The 16,926-nt window shown below is 35.3% G+C and overlaps 1 protein-coding gene across 1 annotated transcript; it reads right to left on the minus strand.

Annotated features, from left to right (window-relative positions):
* Nucleotides 1-1,378: 1,378 nt before the first annotated feature.
* LOC120193791 (14-3-3-like protein B) lies at nucleotides 1,379-3,677 on the minus strand. The gene is made up of 4 exons (XM_039196222.1): nucleotides 3,097-3,677; nucleotides 2,787-2,909; nucleotides 1,733-1,849; nucleotides 1,379-1,597 (listed from the first exon to the last, which is right to left on the minus strand). The coding sequence occupies exons 1-4, from the start codon at nucleotides 3,598-3,600 to the stop codon at nucleotides 1,577-1,579; spliced, it is 765 nt and encodes a 254-aa protein (XP_039052153.1). The 5' UTR covers nucleotides 3,601-3,677; the 3' UTR covers nucleotides 1,379-1,576.
* Between the last annotated feature and the right edge of the window lie 13,249 nt (nucleotides 3,678-16,926).

Here is a 16,926-nt window from a genome sequence, read left to right on the forward strand (position 1 = left end):
CTACTTGCATTTGCTCCCTATCTCCAAGAACTGGTTGTAGAAAAAAGTACATTGCGATGAGTTTTATTAATCATATAATATGTAACGATTAATTTATGTTTCTTAATAAGGGAAATGATAGGACTAACCCAAGAAAAAGAGGAAAGGTCAATCCAATAAATAGGCCGAGCAAATGTGAATCGTGAACAAAAAGGCCTTTGAAGAATGGGCCAAGAAACTCAAACTTATTATGTGATGGGTAACAGTCAACACACGCAGCAAAATCAGACAATCACAAGTGATTAAAAAAAAGGGAAAAGGAAATTCTAAAATTGTCTTGGCAATCAGGTGAGAGTATCGAATCGAAGAGTAAAAACTCTCCAGTAACGAATACGAACCTTCTTGGAAGTGCTACTGGAGCAAGAGTGAGCTGGAAAAGCATATGCTTCTTGAAATCCGAAGGAGGGCTTGGGATTAAGGATATGAAATCATGGAACAAAGCTTGCATGATCTCTCTTATTAAACTCATCTTGAGTCGGCCAATCCAAGTATTACTGATGGTCTTGTGTTAAAGCTAAGTTTATTATTCATTTATACAAGCTAGAACAAAGTAAATAGGTTATGCCGTTGCTTCTTTAACCGAATTATTTGCTATATTGGCTCTGTAGATCAAAACAGATCCTGAGGAACTGCTGATAATCAAGACAAGGCAATCCCTCCTTTCAGCACTCGCAGAACATGTCAAGGCAAGTCACGAATTCGAGTAAGCACAGAGCCTCTCTAAATTTCCAACTGAGATGTTATCAAGCTTTTGAATTTTCAACTACTTTATGGATAAGACCATAATTTAAAACTAAGACGGCCTTTTAAAAAAAATAAAGAATCAAGAATACAATAAATCAACGCCGGTTAGATTCTTTTGTTGATCTTATTCTTACCTTTATTTTTATTATTTTGCAGTGTACCAGAAGTAATTGCCTTACCCAGCAATTGTGGCAGCCCCCAGTAACTAGAATGGCTTAAGTACAAGGGATTGAATATCTCGAAACTAGTATGAAGGGGTGTGACTATGTGAGCGAGTGGAACCAGTTTTAAGTATTTGCTTTTAAGGGTTCTGGATCTCATGTAAAATTTGAGAGTCAGTTACTTTCAAAATCATACAAGGGATTTGCATTGTTAAATACACCGTATGATATGTCGTTCTTAATCCCCTTAATTTCCTTAGGTTTCTATTCTAGTTCTACTTATTCTTTCTGTTTTTAAACCCTCTATTTCTACTCATTAATGTAACTACCCTTCCCGGATTGTGCATCAACAGTTATGTCCAATTTTCAATGCTGTCATGGGGGGGGGGGGGAATTACCATAGCTAAGAATTGCTACTGTGCAGTAAATATAACTAACTAGTTGAAAAATGCTGCCTATCGGAGTCACTTCCAAATTCAGAAAACTAGTCGGGAGTTGATATAATGTAGCAACATCATGCCAAGGTAAATTCAAAGCCCAATTTTAGATTACACATTTTAATCAGCAACCAAATGACATTCAAAGCCCACCTCCTCCAGAAGACCGGGGCCAACAAGGGATAAACCACCTTTCTATGGCTCATCTAACTGGTCCTGCATCACAACCAACATTACATACAGTTAGACATTAGTCATTCAATGGGTCAAAATCGCCATTAACATGGTCTTAATTGTGTGTGCGCGCGCGCAAGCGAGTGAGCGTCTATGTGAGAGAGGGATGGCAATGACCTGAACCTCCGAAGTCCAGATAGTAAGGTTATCCCTTAGGAGTTGCATGATAAGAGTGCTGTCCTTGTAAGACTCTTCTCCCAGTGTGTCGAGCTCTGCAATGGCTTCCTCAAACGCCTTTATAAAAAAAAAGGGATATTTAATGAATATCCAACTTCAATTCATGTTTTATTCTTACTACAATTACCAGCTCTTTTCAAAAGTTAAAATTTAGTCTTTGGCTTTTGTTAAAAGTACTTTTGGACACAATTATCCATTTATCTTTATTTATGTCATAATTTTTTATACTTTTAAAAATTATATCTACAACAAATATTTTGTATAAAAATACGTTTTTGACAATAATACTAAACACTTAAATTCCAAACCAAATTAGCCCATAGTTTCGGAGGTTGGCCACATTCCACTTATTTTCTCCCCATAAAAGTAAACTAGGGAGGTGATATGAAGCGTATCCAAGCAATTTAACTCCTAACAAGCATATTGAAGCAACAACAATGAAGACATGCACGTTCAACATTTCCACATTCCTCAAGAAATATTGCTGAAATTCCAGTATGCTGTGCACATAAAGGATTTGGTTAGCTAATAACAGGATTGACTTTCGTTTCATTACGATCCTAATTTCACAAACTTCAAAATTAGAAGCAAGTTCAAGGTACTAGAAATAGAATGGCTAGAATCAAGCAACCGAGCTACATATTTACAAGAATTGAAAAGAAACCATATGCTACTTCGATCACGCTAAAGCTGGTTCAAACTCTAGTCTAATTGGCTCCTAATAAAGTCATTTAGACCAAACCACCAACACAATAATAAGTCAGAGCAACCTCCTTCTGGCTTCTAGTACCCTACTAAAGTCAATAAAATCGACAGCTATAAAATTTCCCAACGTTAAACTACCAAACTAATCAGATAAAATAATCCAATAATATTGTACTCTTCTATGAAAAAAACAGCCAATACCATTGATAAAAAAAAGTTTCATTTTTCATTGGTTTATGCAGCGATCAAGCAAGGTGAAACAAATGTTGGAGCTTAAAAACGGTCTCACCTGTTTAGCCATGCTACAAGCCTTATCAGACTGATCGAGAATCTCATAGTAGAACACCGAGTAATTCAGAGCCAGTCCCAACCTGATCGGGTGTGTGGGAGCTAGATCCGTCAGCGCAATATCCTTCATTCAATTCAACGCAAAATCTAAAGTTTTCAACTTCAAAAAATACTGAATTTAATAAAAAAAAACTAAACCTAAAATCATGGTTCCAAATCAACATCCGAAATTATACTCAAGCATTCAACTGTTTATTCAAAGCTAGGTTCAATTTTAAAAAGTTAGAGATCTAGTGTAGAAAAAGAGTAACCTGAGCAGCCTTGTAAGACAGCATAGTATCCTCAGCAGCCGCTTTCCTCTCATTATCGACCTTAAACTCCGCTAAATACCGATGATAATCCCCTTTCATCTTCAAATAGAAAACCTTGGACTCACTCGCCACAGCAGACGGGATCAGATTCGAGTCCAACAAAGTCAATATACTAGCGCAAACATCCGATAACTCAGCTTCGATCTTCGATCTATACTCCTTAACGAACACAACATATTCCTCGTTCTTACGACCTTCTTCTTTCTGCTCAATTGAAGAAATGATTCTCCACGCGGCGCGTAGAGAGCCGATCACGTTTTTGTAGGCGACCGAGAGAAGGTTCCGTTCCTCGACGGTGAGTTCGGCAGCAGGAGTTGAGCCGAGGACGAGCTTTTGCATGAACTGGACCATCTCCTCGTAGCGTTCGGCTTGTTCGGAAAGCTTGGCTAAGTAAACGTATTGGTCACGGCTTAGATTGGCCGGCACCGTCGTCGCCATTTGCATAAATTGGTAGGCTTTCGAGGGAGAGAAAGAGGAAATTTCTTTTCTTTGTTGAGGGCGCTCAACTGGAGGAGAGTTTTCTTAAGAGGGGATGACGAGAGTAAAAGGGTAATCGTGTCATTGGGATTAATGCTCATTCGTTTGTCCAATAAAAAAATATTAATACGGGGAATTTGATATTCCTAGTTGAAAAAGGTGGAAAATTTGTAGGATAATTAACGAGTAACATTGGGGGAATCATCCAGCTTGGAACCGTGCGCTGAAGAAAACTGAATTTTAATTTCAACATATTCCAGGCCGCCTGTTGGAATTTTTTTGGGAAAACTACAAAAATGGGTACTAATGCTTGGGTATATTTTTGTCTTTCTCATTGAAGTTTAAAAAATAATAAATTAATCACTGATATTATTGATTTATAATAAATCGATCACGGATCGTTAATAATTGTTACTACAGTAATGAAATGTTAACGTGGCAAATTTTATCTTTAAAATTATTTAATTTCATCAATATTTACCTTTGATTGTCTGACTAATAAAACTGTTATATATTTTGTTGACGTGTGAATTTAATAACGTGACAATAACAAAAAGAGTTTATTATTTTTTAAATAAACAAGAAAAAAAATTGGGATTTTCCCCTTGCCCTAATCAAACACAATCTCTTGGAGACTTGGTTCATCATCGTGCTCACAATCTCTATTGCTATTCTCCTCCAAGCTTTCTTCAACCTTTTATCCTCTCTCAAACTCAAACTCAAGCTCCCTCCTTCCCCTCCCACTTTCCCTCTTATCGGCAAATTCTTATGGATTCGAAAATCCATTTTCCAAATCGAACTATCCGTCCGTCGCCTCCGCCGTAGTCTGGGCCCATCATTACTCTCCATCTTCGATTGTTCTTTGGCTCACTGAGCTTTGATCCAGAACGGTTCATTGTTTTTCGACCAACCCAAATCTCTACAAGCTAATAATATCATGAGCAGCAACCAACATAGCATCAACTCCGCCTCTTACGGCCCTTAATGGTGGGTTTCACGGTGGAACTTGACTTCGGAGATGCTCCATCCGTCGCGGGTGAATTCGTATGGCCATGCACGGAAATGGGTTTTGGATGTTCTTTTGAATGGTTTGCAACAAAAGGCTGGGAGCAGTGAATGGGTTTTGGATGTGCTTGCTGGGTTGGATGTGTTTCGGTGATAAACTCGGATGACTACGATTCTTCCCCGCTGAACGAAATCCGAGGACTCAACTAACCGAACTTGAACTCTCCGGGAAAATGTCGATGGTGTCGACCCAGGTCTCTAACTCTAAAACAGTGAGACCCTTCGACTCCTCACCTCCCTGTCAACTAGCGACTGATGTGACCGAAAGACAAAGGTAAGCAAATACTTTTTTTTTACTGTTTCAAAAAAAAAGGTTCAACACCTATTACTGTTTCAAAAAAAAAGGTTCAACACCTTATACTTCTTTATTTTCTTGCTTCCATGTTGCTTCGCTTCTCTGGATTTTCGACTGTAGGGGGTGAGAGAGTTAAAGAACTGTTGATTGTGTTTGATTAGGGATTAGGGGGAAATCCCAATTTTTTTCCTGTTTATTTAAAAAATAATAATATTTTTGTTATTGCCACATCGTGACATATTTTAGATGGAAACAATTGACGTCCACATCAGTATAAATTAACGGTTCTATTAGTTAAGACGATCAAAGATAGACATTGATGAAATTAAACAACTTCGAGAACGAAATTGATGCGAAAATACGATAAGTGCGAAATTAATACAAAAATATGATAGGTATAAAATTAATAAAGTATTAATTAATATTAAAAAAATATTTCTGAAAAAATATCAAGTCCCCTCAATTAAAAAAAACTATATTTAAGGAAAATAAAAATTCTTTTAATACCACTATAATAAATTCCTAGTTCTGTCCCAGGCAACCATCAATTTCTTTTCTCACGAAAACCCTATATCTTTCATTTCAAGCTCATTTATCATTTGTAAGGTTGTGAATGTGACGAGACAAATCGCGTGTTACTCGATATCGACTTGGTCAAGGTTTGATAAATACTCAAATCAAATGGATTTGACTCGAATTTTTAACGAGCTGAAATGAGTTATTTGATACTCGACTCGAAAAACTCGTGAGCAGTTCGAAAATATAATATATTAAGATTTTATTTTTTAAAAACAAATTATTAATAATATTAAGAGAAAATAACCTCAGTGACCGAAAATTCCTTATAATATACAATTTTGACCAATTTTTTTTTGATTTACCAAAATGACCAACAAAATCGCAATGCGATCTCTAAATCGCAACGCGATCTCCAGTATCGCAAATCAGTTTCTAGATTCGCAACACGATTTTGACTATCGCAATACGAATATGTAAATCGCAACGCAATTTTGACTATCACAACGCGATAATACATAATCGCAACGCGATAATACAAAATCACAATGCGATTTTCATAGCGCCATTAGTATCGCAACGCGTATTTTATTTTCAAATTTCAAACACGAATATTAATATATCTCGTAATCGCAACTCTTAACCTAAAACCCTAAATTACAACTCAATCTCATCTCCATCTCTCACTCTCTACGACGACATCCGTCCCCATCTCCGATGAAATCTGTCCTCATCTTCAGCGAAATCCGTCTATCTCCATCTCTCAAAGCCACCCTCACAATCATTCACAATCAAAAATGGAAAATCAACCAAATCAACCACCGATGGTTAGTTTTTTTAATTATTTTTATTTTGAAATTTTTGCATTATTATTAGGTTTTTCATATTGAAATTGATGATAAGTTTACTGGTAATTTCAATAATAGATTAACCATTTCACTTAGATTGCTTATTAAATTCATTCGATTGCTGTCAATACTGCTAAACTGTTTAGTCTTTAACCCTGTAAAGTTAGTATTCGTCTTTGTTTTATCTTTTGGTTGAAGTAATGCAATCCATTCAAGTTTCAATTTTAGACAATGACTATTTGAAACCGAGGATCACAACGCGAAATGAAAATCGCAACGACAAAATCGCAACGCGATTTTAGTTTCGCGTTACGATTTTCATTTAGAGTTGCGATAGTCAAATTCGCGTTGCGATAGTAATTTTCGTGTTGCGATTTTAAGTTTCAGAAACTATTCTTCTTCTGCAAATTGAAACTTAAATGAATTGCATTACTTCAACAAAAAAACAAAGACAAATACGAAATTCACAGTGTTGCAAATTTAAGTTTGAAGAATAAACTAATACTACTCTTTATGTTTATTATTGTTTTTGGTATATCTTCACAATGTAGTTTTTGGTATATCTAACTTGGTATGTTTATTGTTTTTGTATAACTTTTTTTTGGCTCAATTGACCTTAAGGAATAAAATACGCCTAGTCACTACAATTGCGTTGAAGCTTTCACCTGTACAAAGAAAATTGTTTGAGGATACTTGATTCGGGCCATGGCTAAAAGTACAACATCCGGGTGGAGATGCTATGTTGACCCATTTGTGGCTTTAGACCATGACTAGCGATCTACCCGAGAGTATAAAACGTGGTAATGAAGAGATATGGTTTCATTTTCCACCGGCGTATACGTGTTTTGGGCGGGAGGAGTTTTGCTTAATCACTGGTCTACGCTTTGGACACGATGATGTAGGTCGATACACTAGTCATATTACCCGCCCATCATGGTTATCCCGGGTTTTTCTTGAGCTGTCAATGGAGAAGCCGAATTTACACGTCGATTACTTGACGAGATTATTGAATAAGAAAGATGGTTTTACTCAGATGGATGACGTCGATGTTGTCCGAGTATGCCTTTTAGTACTTTTGCATGCCGGCTTTTTAGGCAGAGAGACCAGACAACATAAGGACCTAATATTATTGGTAGATGACATAAATGCATGGAACCTGTTTCTGTGGGGTTCGTATCTATGGAAAGCTACCTGGAATAAGTTGTCGTCTGCCTTTGATGACCGCAAAAGTTTGCGTGGCGATGGTTCCAAATACACTTTGTCAGGCTTTATTTGGGTCTTTAAGGTAAGAATTTCTATATAATGTTTCCAAAATTATAATTAATTACTTAACAATTACTAATGTTTGTGTATTATATTGTTTGTAGATTTGGATATTTGAGACTTTTCCCGACATGCAGACATATGCATTAAAAACTTCAAATGATATTCCTATAGCTATTTCCTAGAAGAGGAAACGGCGGCTGTTGATTTGGGAAGAGTTACTATGGTATACGACAATAAATGATATAAGTTAACACAAATACTACCATATATAAACAAGTTATTAATAGTACACGTTTAACTTTGTTTGAGCTTTTATATTGTTAGGAGGCCAACACTCCATTACAGAGGCTGACACCCACGGAGGCTGAGCTTGCCATTGATTGGTGGCAAGCTAGTAAGCGTTTTTTTGATGGCACGGATGATGAGCAGCCTCCACTTCGAGAGCCATCACCTTACCCAGAGCCATCACCTGATCGACCACACTATACACCTCTATAACGAGAGCCATCACCTATTCCGTCACATTATCGAGCCTCTTCTCCACTATCACCTCATGATAGGCGACCGGCAAAGATGCAACGACATTTATCTCCCTGTTCTCCACCTCCACGGGATTAGTTAGGGGAGTTACGTGATGAGGTCAATGTCTTGCGTGAGGAGTTCGGTACTTTACGCGATGACAATGGTGCATGGCGTGATGAGGTATCTACTTTACGTGGTGAGGTAGCGGCTTTACGTGAGATGGTAGCATCGTTGCAGAATGAGGTTCATACTCTACGCAACGAGGTAAGTTTAAGATTTTTCATATTTAACTTGATTTACTCGTAATTTCACTTAAATTAACCATTTCACTTAGATTAACCATTTCACTTAGATTGCTTAGTAAATTCATTCGGTTGCTGCCAATACTGCTAAACAATTCTAAAATAACCCTATGAAGATAGTATTTGTCTTTGTTTTGTCTTTTGGTTAAAGTAATGCAATCCATTCAAGTTTCAATTTGCAGAAGAAGAATAGTCGCAACATGAAACTTAATCGCAACGCGAAAATGACTATCGCAATGCGGAAATGACTATCGCAATGCGAATTTGACTATCGCAACGAGATAATCGCAATGCGAAATAAAAATCGCAATGCAAAAATGAAAATCGCAACGAGAATTTAGTTTAGCGTTGCGATTTTGGTTTCGCGTTGCGATTTTTATTTCGCATTGCGCTTTTTATTTCGCATTGCGATTATCTTGTTGCGATAGTCAAATTTGTGTAGCGATAGTCTTTTCCGCGTTGCGATAGTCATTTTTGCGTTGTGATTTTAAGTTTCGTATTGCGATTTGAAGTTTCAGAAACTATTCTTCTTCTGCAAATTGAAACTTGAATGAATTGCATTACTTCAACCAAAAGACAAAGACAAATACTAACTTCACAATGTTGCAAATTTAAGTTTCAAGAATAAACTACTACTCTTTATGTTGTCCTTGAACATGCACTAAACATATATGTTATCCTTTTAAATGTTTATATAAGTGCTTACTTCTGGAATATTATCTGATGCATTTTGTGAACTATGATAGAATAATGACTTGGGTGAATACCTTGAAAGTTTGAAACATATTTATCTTTGTTTTCACTGTTTAATATCATGTATGTTTATTTACTGATTTATGTATTAATAAATTATTTTTAGCGGCCCGATAAGTGGATGCTTTATGTCAGATTTTTCTTACATGACGGGGTTAACGCATCAGACGGCGTGCACGTGCCATTACGTCTCCGTTCACCCCAATAGTGCGAAGACTCTATAAGAAGAAGCCCGACTCACCTGTCATCGTTCAAGAGGCCTCTCCTATCGTTCAAGAGGCCCCTATCGTTCAAGAGGCCCCTATCATCCCTCAAGAGTTCCCTCCCATCGTTCAATAGGCCCCTGTCATCGTTGAAGAGGTCCCTCCCATCGTTTAAGATCCCGATTCACACGGCGTAATATGTCAAATTATTGAGAAACCCTCTCACGTACCGGACATGATGAATAATTGTTGGCTTTCATATGAGTTACCGACCAGTACCATTTCCGGCAGATGAAGTGGAGAGGAGAAAACTACCGGAAACAATTCTGGATAATACCCTTTGGGCTAATACCGCAGTTGATTTTTATCTACATGAACGGAGCCAAGGGTGTTACGCTGACATATACAAACTCAACGATGATATACATTTATTGATTGATCGGTCTTGGTGGGGTGTGTTATTAGGGGTTGAAGACAAAGGCTATTTCGATGGGGGGTAAGTCTTATATTTTTCTTAGATTTCATTTTGATTAATTTTTTTTAAATTTATGTAATTCACTAATATATGTCTTTTTTTGTAAAACAGCATATTGATGCATGGGTGTCACGTCTTCTAATGATAAGAAAAATGAGGAAAAATAAAAAAATACTCGATATACAATTATGCCGACGTCTTTTCACGTAGTTCACTTGAAGAATCAACGACATGAATCATATGTGTTGGCTAATGGACAAGCTAAACTTTATCCTGCATGGTGGGAGGTGATAAGGTTAGTATTTATTTTTTAAATATTTTAAAGGTGTTCATAAATAAGTGTGCAATTGAATTATTACTTAGGATTGCAGGTGCTTATCCCTATTTTGGAACGTACTCGTTGGCTTCTCGTCGAGCTTCAGCTCCCATCCCTGAAGACAATAGTGTATGACAACATGATAAATTAAATATCATTGTCTGATTTGAGAGATATTATTAAGGGATGGAGCTCTCATTTGGCTAAATTCTTGGATGCGATTAATTATTGGACTTATTCTGGAAACAAGAAGCCAAAGAAGTTCAATGTTACAGTTATCAGAGACGAGACCGCGCCACAACAAACGCAGGAAGCCAGAGGGGATTGTGGTCCTCTCGTATGCATGTGCTTGGAGCGTTTGACGACAGGAAGTACACAGTTTCTACCTCCCACCGATAGAGATAGAGGTGCAGTAGGCTTGTGGTTTCGGCATTTTATGGCTAGAGCGATATATGCGAGACGTTGCCTACCTGCATCCGCGTTATGAAAGTGTCCATAAACAATTTGTAAGTCAAATGCAAGTGTTGTTAAGTACCTAGAATTCAATAATAATTTATTGTTTGTTGGTTTTAGATGTGTAGAAAGTGTTGTTTGAGCAAATGTTTGGTTTCTGCAGGTTAATCCTGAAATGAGCTGTGTGAAATTGATGTATGGGTTCATAAACAACTGTCTGTGGTACACTTTTTTTTATTGTTTAATTGATTCTTAAAAGTCTGATTTGTTTAATTGATGAGGAAAATAAGAATTATTAGCATTTTTTGCTTGTTTAATTGATTTGTAAAAGTTGATTTTTAATTGATGTGTAAATAATTCTTATTTATGCTTGTTTAATTGATTGAAATGTAAATGTTGATTTGTTGATTTCAATCTGCAGCATATTGAAGGCAAAAGACTTGTTAAAGGTACACTTTCGCAACGCTAAACTCAAAATCGCAACGCGAAAGTTAAAATCGAAATGCGAAAGCCAAAATCGCAACGCGAAAGTCAATTCGCGTTGTGATAGTCTAATACGATTTTTGATTTTCTCGTTGCGATAGTCAAATTCCCGCCGCGATAATCAAATTCACTTTGCGATAGTCAAATTCGCGTTGCGATTTTTGCGTTGCGATAGTCATATTCGCGTTGCGATTGTCATATTCGCGTTGTGATATTCAAATAAATGTGTACTAAGTGATAACAACTGAACAGATCATAGCAATGTTCAAACTCAAGTTACTAATACATGCCTAACTGAAAATGTTAAAAGTTTACACATAAAATACACATAATAGTCAAATTCGCGTTGCGATATTCAAATGAATGTGTAATAAGTGATAACAACTGAACATATCATAGCAATGTTCAAACTCAAGTTACTAATACATGCCTAACTGAAAATGTTAAAAGTTTACACATAAAAGGTGAAGCCGGTTGTGATTGGGATTTTGATTGCGATTACGATTTTGATTGCCTTTTTCTTGACACCATATGAGCTTTGGATTTTGATGAGGATCCATATTTTGGTAGAGGAAAAGATGATTGTGATGGCACTGGTGATCCACATGTCAACCTTGTATGACCACTTTCCCACATGTCGATCTCTTCTTCTCTTCACCTTTAGACGGTATACGATCGTGACTTTTTGGTCGGCCAGGTAGCCTTTTGTCCATGGCTGGTGGCAAAACTGTTTGTAAGTCATCTGGTATGTCCCACTCAGAAGGATGTGGAATAGGGTAGATAATCTCGGCATAAGTCTGTCGATATACTTATGTAGTGTAGCAATCCATAGCGTATGCGCTTGAATCATCTTGGTTTAGATGAAGAGCAACTTTTATAACATGGCCACACGGATAACCAGATGTTTGTCATTTCATACAACTATACGTCTTTGCATTTAGATCGACAAGCCCATTTAAGTTATTATCCAGTACTTCAAACAAAGTGTTTGAACATGGTTCAACTCTCCATGACGTTGACTTCACAACACGTTTCGTTATCTTTTTTTCAGTCCATGTGTAACACGATGTTCCAATGTTCCTGTAAATTTAAATAAATAATACTTAGTAAAATATATGATAAGTTACGAATTTAAAGAAATAATACCTGCATGGTTTCCTTTTTTGTAGTACCACTGTTGAATAGAGGCTCGAAAAAACTCCATTAACATAGTAATGGGTAATTTTCGGGAATGACGACTTAGAGCGTTGATTGATTCTGCATTATTAGACGTCATGAAACCATATCTTGCTCCAAGATGATGTACTCTTGACCATCTTTCAAACCCGACATCTTCTAGTGTTTGAGCACACTGAGGCAAAACACGTCTTAAACAATTTATATGCTTATTAAAATCCACTTCCTGATAAGCTTTTATAGCCTTCCAGTATGTCCATTTGTGATTTTTTATACCAGCATACCTTGATTTTAGATTTCTATACAAATGAACACCACAAAATCCATGAAAAGCATATGGGAAACACCTTCTAACAGCGTTGTCAATTGAGTTTGTCCTATCGGATATGATTGTCATATTGCTAATATGACCTATGCAATCCCTAAGATGCCCCATAAACCATGTCCATGAATCAGAGGTTTTAGATTTGCCAACCCCGTAAGCTATTGACAGTATCTCATTGTTAGCATCCATGGCTACTGCTAATAAGTTTACTCCAAGGTATCGACCTTTTAAATGTGCTCCGTCAACTATAATAACTGGGCGCATGCAAGTAATAAACGAACAAATCTACAAAATCATATACACAAGAAATATAATCATTTAAATGTGAAATGCATGTAACTAACAAAAATGAGTCAACAAAATTATATTGATTTACTAACCGCAGCACCAATGGCGATAAACAGCAACTCAAAGCGTCCATCTCTATCTGTTTTGATATGAGTTACCGACCCAAGATTTTTCAGCTTTAAATTGTGACAATAAGCCGGCAGTTGGGCAAACGATGCTTCTGGCGACCCCCTCAACAATTCCAAGGCATAACATTTGGCTCTCCAAGCTTGAGAATATGAGATACTAATCTTGAACCGAGCATTCATGTCAGTCATAATTTCATGTCCCCGATATACCATTCCATTCAAAAACATTAACTCAGCCAGAAAACCACCCAACACCTTTTTGTTTGCCTGTCTATGGTGAGGAAAAACTTGGGTTCTTGAACATGTATGTTTATCAATAAAAGTCCTAACTTGAAACATTTCGCAATCTTTTATCCTCTTTGCAATCATACGTCACGTACAGTTTTTGTCAATCATACACATTGTTTCGAAACGATCTTTGCTTGATTTGTTAACATTTAGTTGATAGCCATCTTCCACACATTTCGTATACAAAGCTATCTTCAAGTCTTCCTTTGTATCAAAACAATCATCTTTCTTGATACGAATAATTTTTGTGTAACAATCAACTACTATCTTTACCAACTCTTTTTCCGGTATCTGAAGTAATTCTGGCATATTTCCAGTTATACTCCCGTGGCATTTTCTTCGGGGACTTTTCTTCGGGGATTTCTTCTTCTTCTTTTTCTTCTTCAGGATTATATGAATTATAGAATGGATGTTCAACATGTTCATTCACAGTCGTAACTTCCTCCTCATTATCATCAACAACATCTTCCTCGGCAGCGGCTGTTTCATCATCAAAATTCGGGTATTGACCAATATCAAAATCATTACACGCAGGGTTTGTTTCTTCTTCTGAAACATCATCAAAATCCGAGTATTGACCAAGATCAAAGTTCGAGTATTGACCAAGATCAAATTTCGAATACTGACTAGTACTCACAATTTTTTTTGTTAGCTCATCGTCGTCTAACTGGTCAATACGAAAATCGGAATTTGGTGCTGAAAGTTGATTGGGATTTGGATTAGGGAAAGGTTGTGGGTTTTGAGATTGTGTTTGGTATTGGAAATATGGTGAAACAAAATTTGCTTGGTGATGAAATTGTGGTGGAACCATTAAATTTTGAGCACCATAAACTGGGGTTGAAAACTTAGTTGATTACTACCCGCTACTGACCCAACTTCACTACTTCTAGGTTCAACAACATACAATGTAACATCATCTTGCGAAACACTAATGTAAGCAATGAATCGTTCAACATCTTCATTGTCGGTTAACAAATAACTTTTCTTTTTCTGATAAGATAGCCTAAATCCACTTAAGGGCTCTTAATTCAATTTATTTGCAACACGTAACATTAGAGTTTCATAAGTTAACTTTTTTAATGACAATTTTAGTTGAAGATTCATGGGTAAAGGCATATATTGTAAAACACCATGAACATTCTCTCATGCCCTCCAAAACACAAATCTATCCAAACATGATCAACATTAGATGATTTCATTATTGTAAATTAATTTACTAAACAAACGAGCTGCGAAACTAAAACCTGTTGCCAGATGGGGAATGATGTCGTTGGATATAGGAACGGATGTCGCCGGAGATAGTAATAGATGGAGATGGAATGAGTTGCGATTTAGGGATTTAGGTTATGAGTTGCTGCTGTTGCGTAGTTATATACCCAAAACATTTGTGTTGCGAAACTAAAACCTGTTGCGAATTTGAAATTCAGCGTTGCGATAATCAGAATCGTGTTGCGATAGTCAGAATCGTGTTGCGATAGTCAGAATCGCGTTGCGATTTACATATTCGCATTGCGATTTTCTAAATTTGAAAAATTACAATGTGATAGTCAAAATCGCGTTGCGAATCTGGAAACTGATTTGCGATACTGGAGATCGCATTGCGATTTAGAGATCGCATTACGATTTTGTTGGTCATTTTGGAAAATCGAAAAAAAGTTGGTCAAAATCGTATATTATAAGGAATTTTTGGTCACTGAGGTTATTTTCTTTAATATTAACATTTATGTGTTGATTTTTTTAAAATACAATAAAATTTTCTTGTATTTAAGGTTCATATTCGAGTTTAAGGCTTCAATCTAGTTAAGTTTAAGATTTTTTTTTCATTTCGAGCATTTTCGAGCTGCTCACGAGTTTCAGTTCAGGATTTCGAATTCGAGTAGAGCTTAAAAATTTTAAGCTCGCGAGTTTTCAAGTTAAGTCGAGCTTCATTCCAGAGTTTTCGAGTCGAGTCGAGCTCAGCAATACTCAAACTCAACTCGTTTGCACCCCTAGTCATTTGGGTACCAAAAACGTCCACCTCTATTTATTTTCCTTCCGGATGATTCTTCTTGTGTGTGTGTTCTTAGTTGACCAACTCTGTTTCATATGATATGCGCGCATAAGCTAGAGTAAGGGTAAGGCGGTGTTTGTTTTTGCAGAGGTAAAATGTTTGCAGTATTCGGACCACATCTGCAGGCATCTGCAACAGAATAGGTTGACCAAAAGTCTGCAGACTGCTAAAATGAACTGAAATATAAATAAACTGATTTTTTTTAAAAGAGTTTTGAACAATATTGAGATTTAATACTGAGATTTAAATAATTTTAGTTTTACAATACTGAAATTTAAATAATCCATACAACTACAATAATAAATTATTTAAAATAAATCAATCCATATTTTAAAATAAATTAATACATACTAATAAATTATTTAAAATAAATCAATCCATACAACTACAATAATAAATCAATCAATATTTTAAAATAAATCAATCCATACAAATAAATTATTTAAAATAAATAAATCCATACTAATAAATTATTTAAAATAAATCAATCCATATTTTAAAATAAATTAATCCATACTAATAAATTATTTAAAATAAATCAATCCATACAACTACAATAATAAATCAATCCATATTTTAAAATAAATCAATCCATACTAATAAATTATTTAAAATAAATCAATCCATATTTTAAAATAAATTAATCAATATTTTAAAATAAATCAATCCATACAAATAAATTATTTAAAATAAATCAATAAATACTAATAAATTATTTAAAATAAGTCAATCCATATTTTAAAATAAATCAATTCATACTAATAAATTATTTAAAATAAATCAATCCATACAACTACAATAATAAATCAATCCATATTTTAAAATAAATCAATCCATACTAATAAATTATTTAAAATAAATCAATCCATATTTTAAAATAAATCAATCCATACTAATAAATTATTTAAAATAAATTATTTTAAAATAAATCAATCCATATTTTATAATAATTTATTTTAAAATAAATTATTTTATAATAAATTATTTTAAAATAAATAACCTTATTAAAATTATTTTAATAAATAACTATATTTTATAATTGTTTTGAAGAGGTTTGAAGACCTTTGAAGACATAAAACCATGTCTGCACCAAGAAGAGCTCGCGCAGACGTTTGAAGGGATTCTGTCTTCTAAAAAACAAACAGTCTGCGAAGCCTAATGTCTGTGCGTGGTCTGCGCGGCGCAGGCATAAGTGGTTTGAAGAGCTTGCACAGTGAAAACAAACTAAGCCTAAATGTTATATCTCTTAAAAGTTATATCAAAATGATATTATAATTGATTAAATAATTTATTTCTTTTGCCAACATAAATATACATTACAACAAACAAAAAATTACAAAACTAGCAAAAGTTCAAACAGAAGACAAACCAATTTAGGTACAAATCTTAAATACAAACAACAAATTAATAATCATGGTGAAAAGGAATTAGATACTCAAGTATCTATTAGTTAGACTTTCTTCTTTTAATTTGTTTTCATTTATAAATAATTGATTGGGTTTTGCATTTCATTTTCGAATAGACAACAGCTTAAGGGATGA

The sequence above is a fragment of the Hibiscus syriacus genome, unplaced genomic scaffold (genome assembly GCF_006381635.1).
Source record: "Hibiscus syriacus cultivar Baekdansim isolate YM2019G1 unplaced genomic scaffold, ASM638163v2 tig00116997_pilon, whole genome shotgun sequence".
NCBI lineage: Eukaryota > Viridiplantae > Streptophyta > Magnoliopsida > Malvales > Malvaceae > Hibiscus > Hibiscus syriacus.

Excerpts from the sequence above, each read along its gene's own strand:
- LOC120193791 (XM_039196222.1), bottom strand. The coding sequence starts at position 3,600 with ATGCAAATGGCGACGACGGTGCCGGCCAATCTAAGCCGTGACCAATAC. Across the intron at positions 2,910-3,096 it reads TGTCTTACAAGGCTGCTCAG|GATATTGCGCTGACGGATCT; the intron begins GTTACTCTTTTT and ends AATTGAATGAAG. Across the intron at positions 1,598-1,732 it reads TCTGGACTTCGGAGGTTCAG|GACCAGTTAGATGAGCCATA; the intron begins GTCATTGCCATC and ends GTTGTGATGCAG.